This window comes from Cinclus cinclus, chromosome 27 (genome assembly GCF_963662255.1).
Source record: "Cinclus cinclus chromosome 27, bCinCin1.1, whole genome shotgun sequence".
Taxonomy (NCBI): domain Eukaryota; kingdom Metazoa; phylum Chordata; class Aves; order Passeriformes; family Cinclidae; genus Cinclus; species Cinclus cinclus.
The window spans coordinates 5,200,364-5,224,071 of record NC_085072.1 but is presented as its reverse complement, the minus strand read 5'-3'; the positions used below and the strand labels follow the sequence as shown (position 1 = coordinate 5,224,071).

At 54.2% G+C, this 23,708-nt stretch overlaps 1 protein-coding gene across 1 annotated transcript; it reads right to left on the bottom strand.

The window, feature by feature from the left end:
- Positions 1 to 12,510: 12,510 nt before the first annotated feature.
- Positions 12,511 to 22,958, bottom strand: MTCH1 (mitochondrial carrier 1). Its single transcript, XM_062509553.1, has 12 exons — positions 22,797 to 22,958; positions 21,632 to 21,716; positions 20,178 to 20,284; positions 19,704 to 19,781; positions 19,362 to 19,419; positions 18,565 to 18,616; positions 17,729 to 17,788; positions 14,558 to 14,651; positions 14,156 to 14,203; positions 13,906 to 13,973; positions 13,147 to 13,222; positions 12,511 to 12,716 (listed from the first exon to the last, which is right to left on the bottom strand). Exons 1-12 carry the CDS (start codon positions 22,956 to 22,958, stop codon positions 12,642 to 12,644), a joined length of 963 nt encoding a protein of 320 aa, XP_062365537.1. The 3' UTR covers positions 12,511 to 12,641.
- Between the last annotated feature and the right edge of the window lie 750 nt (positions 22,959 to 23,708).

Below are 23,708 nucleotides of genomic sequence, written 5' to 3'. Positions count from 1 at the left end.
GCCACTGCACTACAAAAAAACCATGGATCCACACACCAGGTCCTCTTCTAATTTCATTTCAGCCCAGGCCGGTGTGTTATCTGACATTTGTAACCCACTGCAGGGCTGTCGTGGTTTTTTGCATAGTCGGACAAAACTGCCAAGGAAAAGAAGCTGAAATGAACCCTCAGGATCCTGCAGCAGCACCTATCAACATTACCTGTATTCTTACAGAGCAGGACTGGGAGCCCAGTCCCTCCCCGCGAGGGGCCTGTGTGTCCTGTGCTCAGCATCCCGTGGGATGAGCAAGGCTTTGAAACCAGTCAGCCAAACATAATCCACCTTTACCTGCTTGTGGTAAAGCTGAGCTGGGATGAGCAGGCAGAGTCTGGAAAGCTGAGCTTATCTGTGTGTCACAGAGATCCCTTTGAACTGCTCCAAGCCCTCTGGAGAAGCCACCCTCCCCCGGAGCAGCGACTTTTCCTGGGCTGGGTCCTGCTGTTCGCTGGGATCGTGGCTGCGTTGGCTGCAGCTCCCCCAGGACCTCCCCAGCCCAGCCGGGGAGCAGACAGGGATGGAAACAGTGCCCGAGAGGCATCTGCCTGCAGTGGGGCGTGCGCGGCTGATGCCAAGGATGAACAGATGGGTTGATTACACGGGGAGAAATGGACGCTAATCGTATCCAGATTCACCAGCTGCAGGATTTCCTCCTGAGCCCTAAAGTACAGGAAGCCCATACCTGCTTCGTTATCCTGTCTCTGTTCATTAGTCCCTTCCCCCGCCCTGGGAACCGCATCTCTGCTAATCCCCTGGGCAGGGGAAGGCCGGGGCTGCAAAGCTGAGATCCAGATGGGAGCTCCTACCGTGCTCAGGCACGGCTGGATCCAGCCCCAGGTCGGGCAGATCCTGGCTGCCGGCTCCAGCACAGCCAGGCTCCATCAGCTCAGCTCTCCCTACTCTGTGAGTTTGTTGCAGGCTCTTCTTTTGCTGCTGCCTCTCTGAAGAGCCGGGAAGATTTCAGGATTAGCGAGGTGAACAACAAAGACTGCTGGGGTTTGACACCTCATTCACTGTGCGTCTCCATCTCAGAGATGCAGCCGCTCCTAGGGTGGAGTTCGGTGTGTTCACAGCACGTGGCTGTTGGGGACACAGAGAGGGGGAAGTTTTGCGGACTGAAAACAGCAGAAGCAATTCCCCACCATGCTGTAGCATGACTGGCCAGACTGAACTGGGAGATGATGTTGGAAACCTCATCTGTATTCTTACATCTGGAAGACTGAAACACACCAAGTGGGTTTCATCACCTGCTTGGATTTTGTGCAGTGCCACCTCGGAGGAAGGAGCAAAACCCTCCCAGACACTTTTATCCACGTCCCTCTGCTTTCATTCCCAGCTCTCTTCAGAGGCAGTGATGTGCTCCCAAGACACAGCAGCTGGAGGGACGATCCCAGGCATCCTCCCTGTGGGGCTGCTCAGCTCCAAGGCTCTTAGCCCAATCCTCCTCCCACAAACAGGAGCTCGGGGAGCAGATGTGCAGACACTGAAGCTGTCGATCACGCTGGCATCAGCAGCTGCCCTGACTTTTGCTGGAGTCTCTGTGAGGAGTTTTCTGCTCAGAAAACTTCGTAACCCAAGTTGCTGCTCCGAGTTGGGCTTTTGGGACCTTCTCTACTTACATAACCAAGGTGCCTCCACTGCCCACCTGAGCTCATGTTTCTGTTGTCAAAATTGATGCAAGCAAATTTAAGCTGTTCCAATGCTTGTGCCTGCTCCCACCCTTGTGCCTGGTCCCATCCTGCAGCCTGCTTCCCACCCAGATTCACTCTGGTTCCGATGCCACCTCCTGCCCCACAACCTCTGTTCCTCTCATCGGGGCCAATGCCCAGCACCACACAAACAAAGAATGAAGGACAGGAGAACCTCAACTCTTGCTGTTGCTCCCAGAAGTTCCCAGACCTTGCAAATCTGTTTCAGGTCTTCACACCTGGCAATAAAACATCAGCATGGACCATCCTGTGAGTCCAAACCGGACCTGAAGACTGAGATAAAGGTGGCTGTGGCTGCCCTGCAGAACCCTCAAACTGGGGGAAAGAGGAAGAGGAGGAAGGAGAAAGGAGGAGAAGGAAGAAGCACAGTGTTTGTTGTGGTCTTACAGGTGAGGAGAAACATCCTGCCCAGGGATGCAGGAGCCAGGGATGCACGGCCATGTCCCCTGGGTTGGGCCTCCCAAGCCCAGCAGGATGGTGATGTGCTGGCAGGGACCACAGAAGAGAAAAGCCCTGGAGTGGGAATGAGCAGGAGAGGTTCATATGAAACCACCCCTCACAGACCCCCCAGAACAGGGTGATATTTGGTTGCCACCTCAACATCACAACCCCGACACCGCTGATTCCACACACCTCACCTCCTGTAGCCTGTTGGTTGTGTCCTTTGCTGGGCTACTTCACACTTCCTGTGGCCAGGACTATCTGGAGAGCAACCTCAGCATGCCAAACCCTGCGTGTCTCATGAGCTTCCCAGCTGCAGAGCCAGACAGCACAGCCCAGGGCCCATGAGCAGCCCTACAATAACAAACTGCTCACCTCCTAGCTGTGTCCTCCCAGACCTCACCTTTCACAGCAGCCAATTATCACCAAAGTTAAACAGTAGCTACGAAGCAACTCCAACATAAAAAACCAGCACCACGGAAAAAAAGCTAGAGAGAAATTAGGGGTTGGGAGAGGTGGCAGAGAGAGAAAAACACTGCAGGGAGAAAAAGAAATGGTATTGATACTTCTGAGGCCCAGCTGCGGGGTGGTACAGAGGGTGAATCAGATCTGGCTGTGTTTGGACACCATGTTCCCCATGGTCCACGAGCCTGCCAGCAGCAGCTCTCCCTTGGATGGGCTTCTGCAAGGATCTCATGAAACTTGTACCCCCAAATCCCTTGGTACAATTCGTGGAAAAGCTGAGGGTGGAGACCACAGAGGTCAAATTAGTCTCACTGCCTTTTAGCCCCTCTTTCCCCACCAGAAGTGGTTCCTGGAGTGGTGAAGCTGCTTACATGGATGGTCCAGCATGGGAGAAGCTTTGCCCCTCGGGTCTGGCCTGTGGAGACACAGAGCTCAGCATTTTCTGCAGCTGCAAATCAGGCAGTTCTCACCAATATAAACTTGGTTCTAAGTTGTAGGGGGCTAAAAAGAAGAAAAAAAAAAAAAAAGAGGAAAAAGAAAAAGGGAAATCACAATTCAAACTCTGCCTTGGCCAGACTTGGTCCTTTTAAGGAAAGGAAATTTCCCAGAGCCACCCTCGACAAACCTGGGGGCCTGATCCTGCTGTGAGGAATGTCTGTGCAAATCCAGAGTGGCTCTGCTGCCTGCTGGGGGTTACAGCAGCTGAACAAGGCTCCAGCCTCAGAGCAGAGCTCCTGGTCTCCTGCCAGGAGATGGAGCAGAGCTCACACCAGAGCAGCCTGAGAGCAAACTGGGGATTCAGAGGCAATAAACAGCAGAACGATCTAACTCCCCCTTTCAAAAATTCACCCTTTCTGCTGAGCCATGTTCTGGAAGCACAAGCCCTGTTTTGCTGTGAGCTGCGTGGAATAAAACAGCTGTGTCCCTTGGCTGGACGGCTCTTCCAGGGGTGCCAGATGTTTTGCTTAGGACACGTCAGAAGAGCCTTGCTTGAGTTCAGACTTTTTTTTTCCTCTCAGGCTGTTTGTAGAAGCTTCAGTGGGGTTTTGTTTTTTTTTTTTTTTTTCAATATTTGCTCTCCACCAGATTTTCACAGGAAAGCAATAAGAAGGATTGGGAGCAAATTGGGAAAGGTCTTGTTTCACCCCAGCCCCTCTTTGTATAAATAATCTGCAGGGGGAAAGCTGGAATGATGAGTAAAACACTTGTGCTGCCTTTTCACTGGAATTAAGGGTGTGGAGGTAACCTGCTGTGTCCACACACTCTGCTGAAGAGACCATCCTGGCGCTTTTTGGGGCTCAGACCCCACAAATGCCTGACTGCCCCCAGCTCCCAAAACATGGGAATTTCAGCTGCCAAACCAGCCGTGGGGTGTTGTGGAAACAGCACAACAAGCAAGGTCCAGGACTGGACCCCAGCATCCCAGCCACCAAACCAGGGTGCACGAGGCCACACAGCTCCCTGCAGTATCAGGAGATGTGAGATGCCCAAGACAACATCTCTGGGAGGCTATCACCATCCTGGTGGGTAAAGCAGTTTTGGCAATGTCCCCAGTGCAGGCTGGTGGGTCACAGAAGCACACAAGGGCCGGGGCATTGGGGTGCTTTGTGGCCAGTTTGAAGGTTTTAACTGTAGGGCCATGCGTCGCTCACTGAAAAAGGGTTTTTCTTCAGAGAAAGGAGGAGGACTAGGGAGGCTGGGCAGCGGGGAAGAGGAGGAAAAATTTGGTGAAGGAGGAGGGGTGGCTTTCATGGCTCCGAGCGCCTGCGGAGCGCATGGCAGCCGGGGAGGAGAACCCTACCCTGCAAACAAGCTGCTTTTGTTGTGTCCCAACCAGGCCTAAATTAAGTTTGACAGAAAGACGGCAGATTCCTCGGCGCTGGGGCAAGCCCTGGGCTCGAGTAAGGCCGTGCCAAACCTCGCCCTGGTGCGAGGCGCGAACCTGCACGAGGCTGGAGGGATGAACCATCCCGAGCCTTCTCGCAGGGCTTCCTCCATCCAGCAGCAGCCGGCCCGGCCCCGAGGCCGCCCTGACTCCAGGAAAAGCTCCGGAGTGCCCCGTCCCGTCCCGCCCCGCTGCCGGGCATCGCCCAGCCCCGCGCCCGCCCGGGCACGCCGTGCCGGCCTGGGGAACCAGCCAGCTTCTAAACAGTTAATGCTGACAAAACCGGGCGGCTTAAGTTCCCTCCTTCCCGGACTGCTCCTGGTGGAACTCACTCCCTTCATATGAAATTAAATTAAATGATTCTCCTGCTGTGACCTCGCCCCGGTGTCCTCCCCGCTGTCCTCTCGTCCTCCCTGTCCGTGCATCGGCTCTCGCCGTGTCCCCACCCTGCGCTGGCAGGAGTGCCCGTGCCCAGCGTCTCCCACCACGTTTGCTCCGGCTGCCATGTTGAATTGCAAATCCGACATGATTCGACACATTCTCCCCCGTCTGTGGTGCCCGGTGGGGAACTAAAGAGGCACCCGGGCGACAACGCCCAGCCCCGGGTGGCTCCTGGGGACGTCCCGGGTGGTGGGGTGAAGGCAGGGAGAGAAATCACCCTCCGGCTCCGCTCCAAATGCTGCACGTAGGGACCTGCCTATCTGCTATACATCCCTCTCCAGGAGACCCATTAAAGTCGGGTGTTTTAGCACCAAGGGCCGGAGGACTCGGCGAGAAGGGATTTTGGGGAGAAGGCAGGTTACAGCAACAATAAAGCGTCGGAGCAACTGGAGGAACAAAACGTTATTTCAAATCAAAGGCAAAAAAACCCCAACCGCACGGACCAAAAAAAAACACAACAAAAAAACCAACCAAAATTAAGAGTGAGGTTCGATTTCGTACCAAGGCAGCAAGAGAGACGCACCGTGGAAGAGAGTGGTTTTGTTGTTGAGTAGTGGCTGGATTTAGCTCCGCTTATCCGGACAATCATCGGGGAAGGATCCTTTTCCGAGAAAGGCCAGTTTGAGTGAGACAGCTTTTTTTTTTTCCCTTCTCTCGCTCGCTCTCTCCCCTTTCCTTCTCCTCGCAGCTCAATGCCAAGAAATGGGCGGTGCCTGAATGCCAGGCTCCATCCGAACGAGACACCCAAGGCCAACGGAGGCTGGCACAAAGGCGAGCTGGCAGGAATTCCTGCACTGGGAGCCGCGCGCCTGTGGGACGAGCCCGCCGCCTCCCAAAAAATCAACCTCCGACACCGCCCGCTCCGGAAAGTTGCCCCGTCAGACTCGAAAACGCCCCATGAGGCTCAAGCATAGGGCGAAAAAAAAGGACAAGGGGAGGAAAAAAAACCCAAGACCCCTCTATGCATCGATGCAGGTTAAACAAAAGGCCTGGGGAGGTGGATTAATTTTTTCCGCCCTCCCCATGCTCCTTTTCCCGCCTTCCCATCCCTCTCCTCCCTCCTCTTGTCCTCCATCGTTGTCTCCCTCACTCGCCGCCCCGGCGTCCAGGCAGAAATGAGCCCTTGGCTCCCTCCTTCCTGGTTTTCGCACGACAGGAGGTGGCGGGTCCTTGAATAGGAACACACACACCCAACACGAGAGGGACCCGATGGGGGCAGGAAAACAAAAAAGAGGACAAAAAATATATACATACAAGCACACATATATGTATACACAAACAACAACCCGTCCGCCATGGAGGCCGGTTGGGAGCAGTTGCTGGCGAGGGTGGCAGATTGGGGGCGGTTTGGGTGCCAAGGGGTATTTTTGGCCTTATTCTGTTGCTGCCCGAGCACCTGGGTCGTGCCGATTGCAAAAGGGACTCGCGGCGGGCTGGGGAAGGGAGCGGAGGGGGGGGCAGCTGGGGTTGGTAGCGCTGCTGGGGAGATGCCAAAAAACCAAAACAAAACACGTTTTCATTTTGTCTGCACCAGCCTGGGCGCAGGCGAGAGCGGGAGAGAGGGAGGGAGAGGGAGGCGCACGCCAACAGAGAGCCGCCGTGCTCAGAAGCGGGCCTGCGGCCACGTCCCTCCGCAGCCGCCCCAGCAGCCGTTCCCGCTCCCTCGTCCCCCTCTCCCTGCCCACCCGGCTTCGCCTGCCAAGTCCGAGTTGGCACGGCTCCCCAGGCTGCGCCGAACAAAGCCGTCACCCATCCCCGAGCCGGCGCTGACAGTAAGCAAAGTGACAGGCGCATCTTCCGCATGTTAATCCAAACGGCGAGAAGGCGAGCGAGCGGCGGAGCCCCCCCGTGCCATGCACACGCAGCCCCCGCCACCGAGCCACCCACCCCACCCTTGGCACCCGTCGGCCCCGGTGGCCTCGTGCGGGGAAGGCGAGGCCCCCGCCGGCGGGAGCACCGAAGGCTCCTCGTCGGCGAGGTTTAAATCGAGCCGAAGCCCCGCTCGGCGGGCAAACGAGGCCACTCGGCATCTGCTGTACCTGTTCCCGCTGCCTTCATCTCGCCTTGGAACCGTGACAAGAGCGCACTCGCCTCTGGTGGGCTCTCAAAGCCGCGGGTCTGTAACCCTTTGCAGGAAGTTGGCACCGATCCCAGGTAGGACTTTACTCCCCGGCTCTCGCTCTCTCCCCCCCACCTCCGCCTCCCGCTCCCTCCCCTCCGCTCCCCCACCCATCCTGTCCCTTGGGCCCCTCTTGCGTCCCCCCAAAACGGCACCCGGCCCCCGCTCCCCTGCGCTGCTCACCCGCCTCGTTGGCCGGGGGTAGAGCAGGGGGCGGCCGAGGCTGCTGGGCGCCCACCGAGCCCTCGTGCCCACCGCCCTTGCACACATACCCTGGAAGGATGACCTGGGCAAGACAGAGAACAACAACTTCCTGCTCCGGCTCCCTAAAACGCCTGTTTCCACGCAGGGGTTAGGCAGCGCGGCGAGACGGGGGGAGCTGGGAGGAGGTTTGGGGGTTTGTCGTCATTGAACCAGGCTTTTTTTCTTTTCCTCTTTTTTTTTTTTTTGCTTTTTTCTTCTCCCCCCCCCCCTTTTTTTAAGCCTTTTTTCTATTTTTCCTGCCTTTTCCCCCTTTTTTAATGTCTTTTTTTTTTTTTTTTTTGAAACATATATTTTTGCCCTGCAGTCCAAACCCAACGCGAAGGGAAAGGAGGAGAAATCAAATGGGAAGAGAATAGCTCCAAGTCGGCAGGACAATGCACGGGAAACGGGGAGATTAGCGTAGCTCTCGAAATCCATCACGCCCGCCCCGTTTCTGAACCGTTCGCCCCCGCGCCTCGTCTTTTTTAATTCTCCCAGCTCCTGAATTATTCCAGTCCACGAGCGGGAGGGGAGCGCACAGTCCGGAGTCCCTCAGAGCTGCCAAGAGCATTGCAACAGGAAAGAAAGGAAGCGGGAGAGGGAGAGCCAGGCAGAGCCCTCACAATCGAGCAGCGAGAAGAGCAAGGAAAAATTAACATCCAATTAGTGCCGTGTTTAACGAGGGAGACAGAGGCGGCTGTTGTTTTATTGCCCTGCTCTTTTCAGGCGCATCTGACAGGCAGCGGGGAAGGCACCCCTGCTCTGAGTGACGTCATCATATTTTATTTTTTAATTATTCCCCCCCCTTCCCTCCCCCTCCTCGTCTTTCCTCTAAGTTTCGCACAGACAATCTCGGCAACTCGGCCAGGGAAATTCGGGACTTTTCTCGCATTCGAGCTCCCCCCTCCACCTCCAGCCTCCCCCCCGTCCACTGATTGCAACCCCGGAAAAACAACAGCGCCAACCCACCCCGAAGTCTTTGTTCTTCCAAAAAGAAAAGAAAGAAAAAAAAAAAGAGGAAAGAAAAAAGAAATAATCAGCGTTGGGATGAGAGCTGGAGGAGGTTTCTCCGCGTGTGCGTCCGAGTGTGTGCGTGCGGCGCTCGGTCCCTCTCCTGTCCCTCCTTGTAAAACTTTGCTGCATGTGACGCTGCTCCGGCCTCCTCTGGCAGCCTGACAAGAGCTGCCCGGCCGCAGAGCGCAGGCGGCTTTTCAGGGAGAAACTCCATTCCGAGGGATGGGAGCATTCACAGCCTGCAGCCAGGGCCGCGGCCTGGGGTCACAGCCGGGGGTAGGGGCCGAGTTTAAAGCTGGGGAGACTTTCCCCCTCCTGTCTGTCCCCTGGGATGGGGGCCCGGCGCGGTGGAAGTGCCGGGGGAGGTGTGCAGGAGTCTCGGCTGACCTTGTGCTGCCACCTCTTCCCCGAAAGATCCAGATTCCCCTCAGGGTGGGATGAAACACCACCGGCTCCCCCTGAGAGCACTGCCCAGGAGGGAGCAGGGCTGCTCAGTCTAGGGGGATTTAGGGGAATTTACCCTTAAAAAAAAGCTCACACCGGGCAAGCAGGAGCATGGAAAGCAGCTTCCCCACACCCTTCCCATCCTCTTACCAGCCATGAGTGACGGACGGAGCTGTCGCCGTCAGCGTGGCAAGTCAGGCCACTGCGCTGAGCTTTGCCACTGTGCTCTTTGTGGCCTCTTCTCGCTTCCAGACGGGATTTCCCTTATCCGGGGGGGATCCATGAGAACCTGGCTCCTCTGTAATCCCCCATTTCAGGTGAACGCCATCCCAGGGGATGGGGCTGTGTAAAGACAGGGACAGTTCCAGGGCCACTGTGCTGCTGGTGCCTGGGCCCAGTCCAAGTCCCCACCCTGAGCATTTCCTGGCACCAGCCAGCCCCACCACCCCGGCAGCAGGATCTGCTCTGTGAGGATTATTATTTTTTATGTATCTTTTTCTGTTGTTTTTTTTTTTTTTTTTAAGGAATTATTTGCCTACGTGGAGCTCGGCGCTGCAGGAGAACAGAGCAAACAGCTTTATCGAGGGCAGCTGTGCCACAGGGCACTTCCTCGTGTGGCTGCAAGATGGGGCCCTCCATGGCTGCAGGGGAGGCTGGCAGCCCCTGCCCTTCCCACTGACCAGACGCCAGGGAGACACCAGGCACCATCCATGCATTGGGAGAACTCTCTGGGATGCTTCCCTCCCAGCTCCAAGGCAGGAGAGCAGCACGGCCAGGAGGGGGTTTGGACTGAACTGAAGAGTTTTCAGCAGCATGGTTCTGCAGGGGAAAAGGGAGGATGGAACTCTGAGCTCAGCTGCACTTCCCTGGGCAAAAACGCTCATCTCACTGCTTCTCAGATCTTGCCAGACTCGAGCATCCAAGCCCAGCGGAGAGACAGACCAGCCTTGACCTGAGATTCCCTCTCCTGGCTGCTGTCGCTGCCTCCCTTCTCCCCCAGGCAGCTGGGAGCAGATGAGGCCAAAGCCTCGGCAATCTCAGTTTTCCACTGGAGGCTGATAAACGGTGTGGGCAGGGAACAGCAGCGATCCCCACCCAGCCTGGCTTTGTGCAGGAGAGTCAATATTTAAACCAGTTTGTTTCCTGGGCAGACAGGGGAGTGCCAGTGGGAGAAGCCCAAACCTCCTCCTCCACTCCTTCATTTCTTTTCCTGACCACATGTTCCAGCCTGGATACCCTGTCCTGTGGGAATGGGGCCCCATCCCCTTCAGACGGGATACCTGAGCACCAGCTGCAGGGCCAGGCACTGGTTAATGGGTAGCAATTTAAGGGAGAGGGATGCTCAGCCAGGTTTGGGTTATCTCCTCGTCTGCTCCTCCTGCAGGGGCCTTGTGATGGCACCCCTCAAATGAAGCATGGGACAACAAGAAGCAGGAATAGGAACAGGAGGTGAGGAAATATTCAATCATCCTAAGAATGGCAGCCCCTTGCTTCAAAATAAGGCAGTGTACTGAAAGCTTTGAAACCTGGTTTCCATTTAAATTGAGCAAAAACTACAGTCAACTGCTGGGTTTTCAGCCAAGTTTGTGAGCCCTGATGAACGGGGCAGAAATTACTGGCAGGATGCATGCACTGGTGCAGTTTTAGGTGAATTCCTTAAGTAAATTCCTATGGTAAATTCCTCAAAGGACAGGAAATAGCACTTTCCCTGCAGTGGCTGCAGTCAGGCTGTGCAGAGGCTGCAGGAGGTGGCTTTAATTTGGAGGGTAAAGGTACGTGTTCCTGCTGTGTGACCTGGCAGATGCAATGCCCTGTGTTGGAGCAGGTCATAAAACAAGGTGATAAAAGGTTGGTGGGGAAGTATGGAGCTGTGAGAGGGAAGGTGGAATGGCTGAGCCCACCTGACTGGTCTGACAGCAGCAAAGGATCTCCATCACCCCTTGCAGAAGATCTTGGGGTCAATTTTAACTCCAAAAACCTAATTCCACATAGATTGTTTCAAGCACCCAAGCCCTCTGCTGTCTCTACCCTCACTCCAGGTGCACCCACTGCTGTTTGCTCAGCCAAATATGCCCACCGTCCATGGAAGTGAGGAAAATCAGGGGAAATCTGAGTTTTAAACAGCTGGTTTAGGCCCTGATTTGGAGAAAAGACCAAAAGAAGCGCCTGTCTTAAATTGAAACCTTCCCTGAGGGAACACATTATACAGGGAAAAAAAACTCCAAAAAGCCAACCAAAACAACCGACCAAAAAACACCCAACAGTTGTTTTATACTGTATTTTGAGCATAATTAAATCCTCTTTGAAATAATCTCTGGTGTTAGGGGACAGGTCCATGCATTATTTAACTGTAACACAAACTGGGAGTGAGGGAGGACAGACAGGACTGACTTCACGACACCAAAGGGAGCTGGGTGGGGGCTGCCAGTCCCAGCACGTACCACCACTGTCCTGCAAGCCCTGCCTGGGGTGTGCATTGACCCTGCCTGCTGGAGAAAAAACCCTGTGTCATGGCAGGTCCCCAGAAGACCAGGATGAGATGAGACCCCAGCTGCTGCTGCTGCAGCACACAAGAACCTGCTCAAGGAATGCTAAACCTCGTCCCAGAGAGTGCAGCATCACCTCTGTGCAAAAGACCAAATCGTGGGGAACTGAAACGGGGTTGGAAATGTCTGGCTGCCATCACAGCACAGATTGATGCAAAGAAACTCTTGTCTGAAGAACTGAGCATCAGTCCTGCCCTGGTGCCCCTGGTGAGCTCTGCTACACACAGAGCCAGCTGTGCTTCACTGAGCACCGAGAGCCTTCGACCCCGATGTCTTGCCAGCCTTTAGCCAGCTCCAGGTGTATCCCTTTATTGCAGACAGCCCTGGAGAGCTGCCCCTGCTGCAGGAGAGCCCTTTGTGTGCACCTCCCAGAGACCCGGGTGGCTCCATTTCCATCAGTGATGGCAGCAGGAAGGAGCCCAGCAGGGCTCATGGTGCTGCTGCCTGGGAGATGCCCCTCGGTGCAACCAGGCCAGTCCAACCCAGCACCCGCCTCGCCCGAGAGGGCGTGCAGGCTGCCTGCCCAGCCCTCAGCTCTGCTGGGTGTATCCCAAACACAGCCCATTCCATGAGACGCTGCCCAAAGCAGCACCACTGGCAGTGCCTGTCCCTTCCCAAGGACTCTCTGTGTCCTCATCCCATCACTGCCCTGAGCTGGGCTGGACCCGTCTCTTTGGGACTCTGCTGTTCTTTGCAGTGGGACTCTAGTTTCCCTTCCCTGTTTTGATCCTCTAATTTCCTTTTCATGCCCATGGGAGGTGGACTGCTCCTGGGTGTTCAGGTACCCTCAAACCTTAAATATAGATCCCAGGTTGATCTTGCCCAGGATGAGATACCTGCCAGGCAAAGGTGCTCATTCCAGAAAGGATGAGGCAGGAGGCTGTCACCTGCCATAACCTTCCCAGGGAGGTGACCTTGGATTTCCTGCTGCTTCCCAGCTCAGGCGGAACAAAGCAGTCTTTTGTCCCTGCAGTTCATGGCTGGCTCCTTTAGTACCTGGGCACTTTCTGGATTCCTGGACTTCCCCAGCAACTCCAGAGCTACAGCCTGGAGAAAAGAGACAATGGCTTTCTACTTTCTCTGCTACACATCCCAGTCGAGACAGCCATGAGGATGAAGCTTTGGTCCAGCTGGAGCCTGAACCCAGATGTCCAGAAGTCTGTTGCTGGCCTTGCTGGAGAGAAGGTGTCGGTTCTGGCACCATGGACTTTGGATCAGAAAATAGAAATATACAGATATAGAAACAAGCTTGGGTTTTCTTGAGGAGTCCAAGTTGATGAGCTCTCCCTGCCGAGGCATCAGTCGATGGGGAAGGAGGCGGCTGCGATGGGCGCCCTGCGGAACAGCAGGCTGGAGCCACGGAACAGCTGCCCCTGAGGAGGAGAGCACGGGGTCAGGGCAGCCTGAGACCTGGCCAGGGAACCGCAGCCGTTTTAGCAGGGCCTGACTCCATGCCCATGGCAGGGCTGCAAGGCCTGGGCATCCTGGGCTGTTCTGCAGGATGAAGTCAGGTCCAGCCCTCTGGGTGCTGGGCATTTCCCCCAGGGGTGACAGCTGCAGAGGGGCACAGACTGTGCTGTGTGCAAATGCAGGGGCTAAAAGCTCGCAGGCTGCAAGCTCGGGGTGTGCAACGGGCAGAGCAGGACTGCCATGCTGGTACTAGTGCCAGAACTGGAGGAACAGAAGCAGAATGCAGAGCACGGAAAGGATGCAGCACAGGCACTTCTGGGGAATGCTGGAGACTTGGGGAAGGAGCATGGGGAGCCCGGAGCCCAAAGCCCAGCATGTGCTCTGCTCCCTCACCTGAGCACTGAGGTACCTCCAGCAGTGGATCCAGGACGCAAAGGCGGGAGCGTAGGGAGGGAGGCCCGCACGCAACCTGCACGGCAACAGGGAACAGCTGAGGTGGACGTGTCACCTTACCCACACAGGTAACAAAAGAGCAGCAGGAAGTGTGAATAAGGACACGGGACAGTGTCCACACCGGGCTGGCAGCCAAGTGACAGCTCATTATTTACAATGCAGCAGATCTGTAATTTAATTACCCCTGGAGTGTACAAACAAGGAGTGTTACCTGGAGATGCTGAGAGTCCAGGACTGTATCTACACCTTCAAAAGCCAGCAGACACTGAGAGAACACTACACCAGACTTGGATCCCATCCTGTTCTCATGAGCACAAATGCACAAGACTTGCAGCAGTGCAATTGGGAAGGCAAGCTTGGTCTGCTCCCACTGCTGCAATATGAACTCTGCTTCCCTCGTGCTACTCCCTGGAGCCAGCACGGTCCCTTTGATCCCTGTGCCTCCAGCTTAGCTCAGATCAGACCACACCACCACAACTTTCCCAATTTCTCACCACGTGAGCTTTTCTGCTGCTCGTGTCTCTGCCCTCTGATGTAAAATTATAAACAACCTGGGACAGGAAACGAGCCAGCTCTTCCAGGTGCCACAGAGTTTTACGGGGCTGTAGGAAAGCTTTACGGTCGTTAGCAGCCCATTCAGACAACAAGGGGCTGCAAGAAAGGAAGGGAAGGCTTTAGATCTCAGTGTGAAGGACATACCCACAGTTGTTCACTGCCATGAGATCTCCCACGAGAAGGAACGGGTAGGTCAGCATGCTCACAGCGATCTGAAAGCACAGAAAACCAGCAGCTCCCCATATCAAAAACGCTATTTCCAGCTTTTGCATGTTAGCAGAGTTATCCTTGGATAAGGGATGTCAAGTACAGAGCAGCATGTGCCCCCAGAGCAGGAGCTCTCAGCCCAGAGGTGGCAGGAGGAGGGGAAAGGACACGGCAGCTCCCTACATACCCCCATCACGAACTTGGTGTAGCTCCGGATCACCGATGCCTGGCTGAACTGCAGAGAGAAACCAAAGGCGCTGTGGAGCAGGGGATGACACCAGGCTGGCACTGTCACTATGTGACATTCCCTAAGCCTGAGGCAAGGGGCAAGGAGCAGGGGACAAAGCAGAAAGCAACGGAGAGCAGCTGCACTCCAGCTGGGAGTCTGGGAAGGCATTTGTTGTCAACTGTAATCCCCCAAAGTGCAGGTGAAGCACACCCCCGAGCAGACACAGCACCTACAGCAGTCTCACAGGGATGTCCCCAAAGCCTGGGGTCTGTATTAAATCACCCCTGCCCCCCAGTAACTCCTTCCCTCTACAGGTGCTTGGTCCAGACCCCAAGCCCTTCCCCAGGCACTTCCACTCACGTTGTCGTCCACCGCGTAGGTGTTGATGAAGTGAGCCAAGAGATTGCAGCACCACAGGAAGATGACATCCCCCAGGATGTGAGGGACTAACCCACTGCAAGGGCAAAAGGAGGGGTGTGAGCTGCAGGAGGGTCCCAGGAGAACCTCCTGAGGTGCCCAGCCCTCCTTCCCTCCACCTGCTCAGAGGAACTCCACTCCCCCAAAATGAAATTTTTTACTTTGGGAGGAACTGAAAAGGGAGATTTCAGGGAAGACCTCTCTCAGCCTTTAAACTTGGCACTACATGTGCTGCTCTGGCTGGAAAGTTTTTGGGATTTGTTTTTTGGGCGTGACTCAAGTCCCCTTGTTCTATCCCAGATCTGTTCCCAGCCCAACTCCTGCTGAGAAACCCAAGCGAGACACGGATGAAGAGGTTTCCACTTCTGAAGGTGCTGTTTTGGATGCAGAATGAGAAGTTCATCTCTTTGTGGAATCTCCCCTCTTTTAGAAATCAAAATGAAGAGGGCTGCTCCTGCACAACCTGCTCCACTGAGAAGTGGGGGAACACTCGGGTCCCTCTGATTTTTCGCAGTCCCTGCTACCCCCAGGAGCACAGTTCTTTGGTTAATGTCCTCCCACTGACACACTGGAGCTCCCAGCAGCACCAGCACTGTCAGCTTTTGTGTATAATGGCACTAAAACTTTAATAAAATATTCCAGAGGGTTTCTCCAGTTTGTTGGTGCTTCTGCAGCATCTGCTGCACCAGTGCAGGGTTTCCTGATTTTGCAGGGGTTCTTCCACTGCGAAAGGATCCAGGTGTGTGTCAAACCTGTGTTTGACCAGATGTGGTCAGTTCTGAAAAGCAGCATGTCAGGAGCCACACGAGTGTCTGATGAGCTGGAAAGGGCCACCTCCAAGCACATTAATCTGAGTCATTTGTTTCTTCCCAAACATGACGCTGCCTCCTCAGAGCAAGGGACCAGTTTGTTTCCTGCTGTGGTTGCTGCACAGCAGCAGGGACTGGGACTGGTTTTAGGAACAACCTGTGCATTGTTAAGGCCCCAGCAGCCCTGGGGATGCAGCTGAGGTCTCAGGGGACAGACACAGCAGAAACCTTCAACAGAAGATTCACTGGCTTCAAAGATGTGATACATGAGAGCAGCAGACAGGACAAAGAAATCAAAGCTCTCTGGCCTCAGTGAGATGTTCTGCTTTGTGTTTGGCTTTCAGCTTTTGTAAAAACCATCATTTCTCTAACTCAAAGTTAAGTCTGAAGCTCCTGAGCTGCTGCAGATACAACACAGCCTAATGAAGTCCAGAAGCAAAGGGCTGGGCCAAGGCAGCCCCATAAGGAAAACCTCACCCAACTGATGATAGGGAGTCAGCTGTTTATTCCACTTCCAGTAAGGATCCCATCCCTCTCTCCTCTCCAAAGTAACAACAGCTGCTGGCCCTGAGCTGGATGACTGGAAACCAGGGATCTGAGAGCTGCAGAAAGGAACTAAAAAAAAGCCCACGAGCCAAAGGCATCAGGCCTGAAAATCCCTCCTGGAATTCCAGTACTGCCTTTACTACTATTGTCATAAAAAAGTGAGTGCTGAAATTCTCACACCTGCTGAGATATCCAAAATCTGAACAAGGAATATTTTTAAGATGATGAAAAGCTGCAAGAGCAGCAGGCAGAGGAGGAAGCCTGAATGATGTAGTCATATGACCCAATGGCAGAAACCCCAGTGCAAGGGACCTGGGACAAGCCATCCTTGAGCTGACCATGCTCAGCAGTTGTGGAGCTCACCTTCCTGGGCTGGCAGGAGCCTGCTGCAGATATGAAGGGAAGGGAGATAAATCCATCATTGAAAAATCTTTAACTCTAGCCAGACACACACCCAGAGAGAGTGTGCCACTGTTATGGCTGGGGGTGGTTATACAGCCATGAAAAACAAGTGCACTGCCATGATTTTAGGGCAGTGGATGTGCTGAGATTGCACCACAAGGACTGAGAGGGGAAAACCAGCAGTTTGGTCCTTCAGATGCACGTGCTCCCCTCACAGCAGTGGGATTTCCTAACAGGGTTACAGAGCATGTAGAACTTCAGAGCCCAACCAACCCCCAACACCTCCTGAGACAATGTGGGTTGTGTTACAGCCTTTCCTGTGAACTATTAAGTTTCATTAGGCTACCAGCAGCATTTATTTTATGTGAATGGAAGGGAATGTGGCAGCTTCTTTCAGATCACTTCCCTGGGAGGGGGAGGGTTATGAGCAGCCTGCTCCAGCCATGCCCCACTCACACGGACCATCCCAGAGGATCCTATATTTAGTGGAGCAGATTTGGAGGTGCACAGCTCAGCTGAGAAGCTGTGGGTTGTCAAAGGAAGAAGCAGTGACACTCAATGGGTGGGGTCTCTGCAGACCCCTGGCCATTTCCCCTCGGGGCAGGACAAGGTGAGACCCCCTGTGATTGCTTCTCTCTTCCTGATGCATTCAGGTTTCATCTGGAGGCCATTTATTTTGTGACTGCAGAGCCAAAGGCATCCTGAAAACCCCTACTGAAATTCCAGAGCTGCCTTTACTATTATTGACATAATAAAGTGAGTTATCTCCCTACCACGAGCAGAGACAGCAGGGTATTCTGCTTTCATGTAGATGTAAAAAAGGAAGGCAGGAAGCATTAATTAAGAGTTCAAGCAAAACAGTGTCCACAAAAACTTCCATTTCAGTGATGCACCAATTTGCTGCACTCTGTAAGCAGCTGGAAACACCTTTCAGCTCCTCCTGGTCCAGGCACCACCACACTCCAAGCACACAGGTAAATCTGCTCATTACAAGCACCCACGGTGCTGTACAGAGGAATATGCTGCTTTTCCAGGCCCTGGCTTTCATTTCAACAAGGGATCTTATTGTTGCACTTGATCTTGGTGCCTGTTGCACAAACAAATGCTTTAAATGGCCCTTCACTGAAACATAAAGAAGCACCAAGGGAAAAAGAAAGATAAGAAAAAATCTGGGGCAAACTTAATGGTCAAACTGGAGAGCTGTCAAAGGCAGAGCTTTAATTGTGGGGGTGATGTAGGAGTCCCTTGGTCAAAGTTTCAGCTCACTGTGACTCCAGCTGGGGTTGGCAGAGCTGCTGGGAGAGCCATCAGTGCCTTCAGGCTACAGGAGAAAGTAATTAAACAACAACTCACTTACACAAAGAATCCCAGGATCCCTTCTTCCTTAAATATCCTGCCAATGGCACTGAACACACCGCTGCCAAGAAAGGAAAAGAGCTGTGAGTGTGCACAGTTCTTCCACATCTATCCTGTGTAACTTCACACACATCCTGCAGCCCCCAGCCGTTGTTCCAGCAGAAGGCAGCTTGTTCTGCTTACTCTCCTCAGACCAGGCAGGTTTGAGAGAAGGAAGGTCGTGTGTGTACTCTGCGAGTCTGCAGTGACACCTGGGAGAACACCCAGCCTGCACACAACTGTTCAATGCTGAAGGTACAAGAACTCTGAGTGAGTGGGTGCAGATGTTGTGTGATATGGTTTGATTTGGCTGATTCTAAGCCCAAGAACCCTGTCCTGCCTTTGGGAACTCGAGCTGGCTGTTGTGGGCTGCCTGCAATCCTATCTAGCATGTCTCCACATCACTCCACAGGCAGTTTTGCCCTGCAGAGAGGCAGCTGGCATTGCAAAAGGCTTGGAAAAATTTTACAGGCTAAGCAGACCTGCAACAAAGCTTTGTGTTATCCTCTCTGCCTCCCTGCTGCCTTCCCTTTCCATTAATATCCAACAGAAAAAGGCAGGAGACTCGCTGTGATCAGCAAGGGGTATAGAGCCCCAAACCCCCACAGGCACAAGGTGGAACAGAGGCACGGCAGGGACAGAGCCCAGCCTTCCCACATCCCTTCAAGCCCCAGTCACCCACCCTCTAACCACAGCTCAGATTCACTTTTCAGTCTCTCAAGCCTCCTGGATATTCCCCATGGCATAGGAGCACCTGGCACCCCTGACCCCAGGCCCTCCCAAGCTGCAGCCACTCACCTGTATTTGACTTCCCGGCCTACGAACTGGACCATGCAGCGCATGGAGATCACTGAGAGGAAAGAAACACAGGACTGATAGAGAAACAAATCCAGTTTGGATTGTAATGGATGTGAAAGAAAATGAAACATGACCCTTCTGCTCTCCCTCAACTCACAGCATCTCCAGCTCCTCTCAGTGGTCATCAGCACTGCAAGACTCATTAGAAACTGGGGCCTTTCCTGAGCCTGTAAGTGGTGGGAAGGATTTCAGAGGATCACAGAGAGGTCTGGGTTGGAAGGGACCTGATAAATCATCTTTTTCCAAACCCCCTGGCATGGGCAGAGACACCTTCCACTCTCCCAGGTTGCTCCAAGCCCTGCCCAACCTGACCTTGGACACTTCTGGGGTGGAGCAGCCACAGCTGCTCTGGGCACCCTGTGCCAGGGCCTCGCCACCCTCACAGAGGAGGACTTCTTCCCAGTATCCCATCTAACCCAGCTCTCTGGCAGTGGGAAGCCATTCCCTGTGTCCTGTCTCTACGTACCCTCATTGAAAATCCCTCTCCAGCTCTCTTGGAGTCCCTTTAGGCACTGGAAGGCTGCTACTGGCCCTAACCCAAATAAGATCTCTAGGACAAGGTCCTGGATGAGTGGGAAGAGAGAAACTTGTTGCTCAGCTGTGTTAGTGCCTGAAGGCAAACCCCAGCATCAGCCTCATGTGATAGAGAAGTATCATAGGTATCATCCCCTTGAGTAAGCAGGGTTTGGGGTGATTCCCAGTCTGGGGGGGGCTGCCAGCCAGGGGACAGGACTCACCATGCAGCGGGTGTGAGACAACCCGGGACACACACTGCATCATCATCTCGTGGGATGTCTGGGAAGGAGCAGAAAACACCCGTGTGAAAAGCTGTGCTGCTCCTCCTGCACAGCCCAGTGTGCAGCCTCACTTTCCCTCAGTGTGGGGAAACCCATTTTGGGTCCCACTTTTGAGATCTGTTTTTGTGGTAAACCTCTATTCCTGTGAATTATTTCATGAAGGGACACAGAATGGCCACCAAACACCACACGCTTCTCACTCCAGTTTCTCTCCAAGTAATCTCATCCACATCTCCAGGGACCTCCCCAGCCACTCATTAATAGGCAATATCCACTTCTCACCTCTCTGACCACTTTCCTAAGAGAAGTTTTCACATCATCCTTGTTGGACACGTGCTCCATGTCTTCCAGGGGAAAAGCCTGAGTGAAGAGGGAAGAAACATGGTCAGAACTGATGGCGATACTGACCCACAATGTCTGAGGACAGAGGGAAACCACGAAAACCATGCTTTAGATGCAAGGAGGCAAAGAGGCAAAGAAGGAAAACAGGAGAAGAAAGGATGGAAAGTAAAATAGAGGAACAGAGGAGTCACAAAACTGCTGACAGAGGATACAAGGCAAGGGGATGCCAAATCAAATTAAAATGGTTTATAAATAAAAAAAATCCTTTGGGGATAAGGGCACTGGAGGAATATTCCCTTAGGAGATGGAGAGGGATGGGTGCACCAGTTCTGTGCAAACCTGGCTGGCTGCAGGCACTTGCTGCAGTAGCACTGACCCTGCAGGTGATTAATGGAGAGAGAAGCTGACCTTTACCTTTTTCACACTCCCCCTGGTGATGGTTGATAAAGTGCTTGAGATGAGGCGAGGAGCCAGGCCACGGAAGAGGCCTCTTTTCCCATCCACTTCCACAATGTGTCTGGCTGGGTGGGACAACAGCAGGCTGCTGTCAGTCAGGAAGGGGACAATGCATGGAGAGCACCCAAACAGCCCCAGGGTTCAGCTGAAACCACGCCAGGCTCAGCTCAGCAGGGCAGCCACTCCACGGCCCCAGAGGAAGTGATTTATTGACACAGTCCTAAATAAACTTCATACTGAAGGACAAGAATTCTTACTCTGTCATCTACCTAATCTGGAAGGACAGCTACAATATTTTGGGCTACTTTTTGTCTTTTCATGGTTTTGCTCACCTGAAAAGGCTCTGAGGCAGTTTGGACTGAACCAGGCAGAGGGGATCATCCCATCATCCCATGTGCTCTGTGCTGTCACCTCTTCCCTCCATCCCAGGAAGGTCTGACTCAGGGCTCATACGGATCTCACAAACCCACATTCAGTTCCTGCCCCACCACCTTCTCCCAGGCACATTTCCTCAGGTCTCCAGTTGCAAACAACAAAAAAAAAAAGCCCAGAGATCCCATTTTTCCCATATATAACGAGGTGGGATAGAACCCACAATGTGCTGGTGGCTGCTGACTGCTCCTGGCCCCTGTCCTGTGCTGTCCAAGCGAAGCCAGGCAGGCTCTGCACCTCTCCATCACCCAACACTGCCCATCTGTTCAGAAACTGCATCATCCAAAGGGCAACACTGGAGCATTTCCAGCCCTGGGCATCCCAGGATGGGCTTCTAGTGCTCTCATCCTGCTCCTGTGCTGGATACCACTAGCTGATTTTGGGATTGGCCCAGCTTGGCTATCAGGACAGTGCATCCTCCTTCCCCACAGCAAACCTGCTGCGACAGCAGGTCACAAAGTATTCACCCACCTCTGCCATGCTGCTCCACCCACAAAAAGAGGAAAATACTTTTTTTCTTTCTAAACATATTACCTGCCCTTTTCTTGGTATTTCTGTCCCTTTAAGGTTCCATCTACAACACAAATGAGCAGGGCAGGGGGCAGATTATTCCAGGACTTTTTTGGAGCAAAAGGCAAGTATTGTGCAATCTCCAAACCACACAAAGCCCTCCTGCAGCAAGCCTACACCACCTAAAATCCCCCAAACCCCTCCACCACAGTGCAAACCCAGAGCAATATGCCACAAGAACATGGAGCAGCACCAACACTGTGGCCACCACTCCCCTGTCCCCAGCAACAGGTACATAAATCTGACAGCCTTGCAAGGAGCTGTGCTGGTTTATCCCTCACTGCAGCCTTGGGATGACCCCAAGGGGCTGTGAGAGTGATGCTGGGGCTCAGCTCAGTCTGCCTGGCAGCTCCCAGCCCTGATTCCCCGAGGGCAGGACCTCATACTGGCAGGGAGGGACAGTCACTCACCATAGGTGAAGAAGCCCGGCAGGTACAGGACCTTCCTCCCCAGCACATTTCTTCCAATGGTTGGAGGTAGTGGCTCATGCCCAACCTGAGAGAGAAACCTCATGAGCAGGTGTCTGTCCTGGTGTTCCCCAAGTCCCTGTGATGAACAGGATTGATCCCAGCATCCCTCCATCACTCTCAGACACTCCTTTCCCCATATTATGGGGTCCCTAGGTTACAGGGGGTCCTCCACCCTCCCATTTTAGGGGGTCCCTGTTACTGAGAGAGTCTTGGGGTTTCCTATCTCTCTTTACATGGGAAGCCCCAGTGGCAGAGGGGTAATTTTATAGGGGTTCCCAGATTACTGGGTGTCCCCATTCCCCGTCATAGGAGGGGTCCCAACTACAAAGGAGCCCCCACTGTATAGAGGGCCTCACCCCTCCTTTATATGGTGTACCCTACTCCCTATATAGAGCACCCCTGTCGTAGAAGGCATCCTCACAGTCCTATTACATAGGACCCCACTTTTTTATAGGGTCTGCCAGTGTATAGAGGACCCCATCCCCTTGCATATGGGGCACTCCATTACCCAGATGTCCCTCATTCCACAAGTGCTCAGGGGGGGATTATTATGGGGGGCTGTATATAGAGTGACCCCCAGTGCATGGAGGCATCCATAGGGCACAAAACAGGAATCCACATCCACTCATTACACTGGGGTCCCGATCCCCCCTCATACACAGGGACTCCATCCCCTTACATATGCGGGTCCCCCGTTCTATAGGCGCCCCTATTCTGTAGATGTCCCCATTACACAGGGGGTCTCATTGTAACGGGGAAGGCTGCACATACCGTATGCACAATCCTAGCCCGTGGGGCTTTCCGTAGGGACGCTATGCAGGAATCCACCTCCTCCCGTTATCCCGGGGCCCCAGTGCCCCATCATCCACTGGGATCCCATCCCGTTACAAACACTGGGGCCCCCCCGTCCTAAAGATGCCCCCCACCGCCCAGGGGCCCCGTTATACTGGGGAGAGCTGTATATACAGTGACTCCCAGCGCACGTTGACCTCCACGGGAGCATTATCCACAAGTCCTCCGCTTGTCCTAGAATCGCGACCCTCGTTACACACGGGATTCCTCCCACCCCGCCGACCACCCCCTCCAGCTCCCCGCCCGAGCGGACCTGCACGAGCAGCTTGACGTAGAGCAGGGGGTGGCTGGCGGCGGCGAGCCCCGCGCCCAGCAGCACGAACAGGCCCTCAGCCCCCTCAGGCCCCGCCGCGTCCGCCGCGCCCCCGCCAGGCGGCGACAGCGGCCCCGGGGGCAGCGCCGCCATGGCCGCCATGGCTCGCGCGTCACCGCGCCGCGAGCCGGCCGCCACCACCGCGGCACGGCGGGGGGGGGGGTGTGTGGGAGGAACCACGGCGGGAGGAACCATTCCCCGGGAGAGGGGTGGGGGGGACCGCCTGAGGGGCGGTAATGGCGGCGGCAAGGAGGGAAACGGGCCAGGGTTTTAGGGGTTCGGCTGTCACTGCCTGACGGGGTTTGTGAGAACACGGCAGAGGGGTTTGGGGAAAGGGGAGAGAGAAAAGAGGATACAAGTTAGAGAGAGAAGAAAGGAAGGAAAGGAAAATAAAGAAGGAAAAAAAGGAGAAGGAAAGGAAAGGAAAGGAAAGGAAAGGAAAGGAAAGGAAAGGAAAGGAAAGGAAAGGAAAGGAAAGGAAAGGAAAGGAAAGGAAAGGAAAGGAAAGGAAAGGAAAGGAAAGGAAAGGAAAGGAAAGGAGGAAATACACCCACCCCCCCCAAATTCTAGGAAAATAATATAGGAAAAAGGGAAGGAGATCTCCAGTCCAGATTCCAGCCTTGCTCTGGCTGACGGCATGTGCAGGGTCCTGGGGCACAAGCTCTGGGATGGTTTCTCACTTTCTGTGCAAATTGGTTCTCCTGCACAGTGCAGTCGTTCAGACCTTTCTGCAAAAGTGTGGTCCTACCTCCACGTGGCCCCTTCTCCAGCCACGTCTTGTTCTTTCTCATGGTTGTTACCAGCAATCCTTGGCTGTTGTTACCAGCAATCCGGGGCTGGCCCCAGAGCTGT

Coding starts and splice junctions, on each gene's coding strand:
- MTCH1 (XM_062509553.1), bottom strand. CDS start 22,958: ATGGCGGCCATGGCGGCGCTGCCCCCGGGGCCGCTGTCGCCGCCTGGC. Junction 21,717..22,796: donor ACGTCAAGCTGCTCGTGCAG/GTCCGCTCGGGC, acceptor TTTCTCTCTCAG/GTTGGGCATGAGCCACTACC. Junction 19,782..20,177: donor CCAGGGGGAGTGTGAAAAAG/GTAAAGGTCAGC, acceptor CTCTTCACTCAG/GCTTTTCCCCTGGAAGACAT.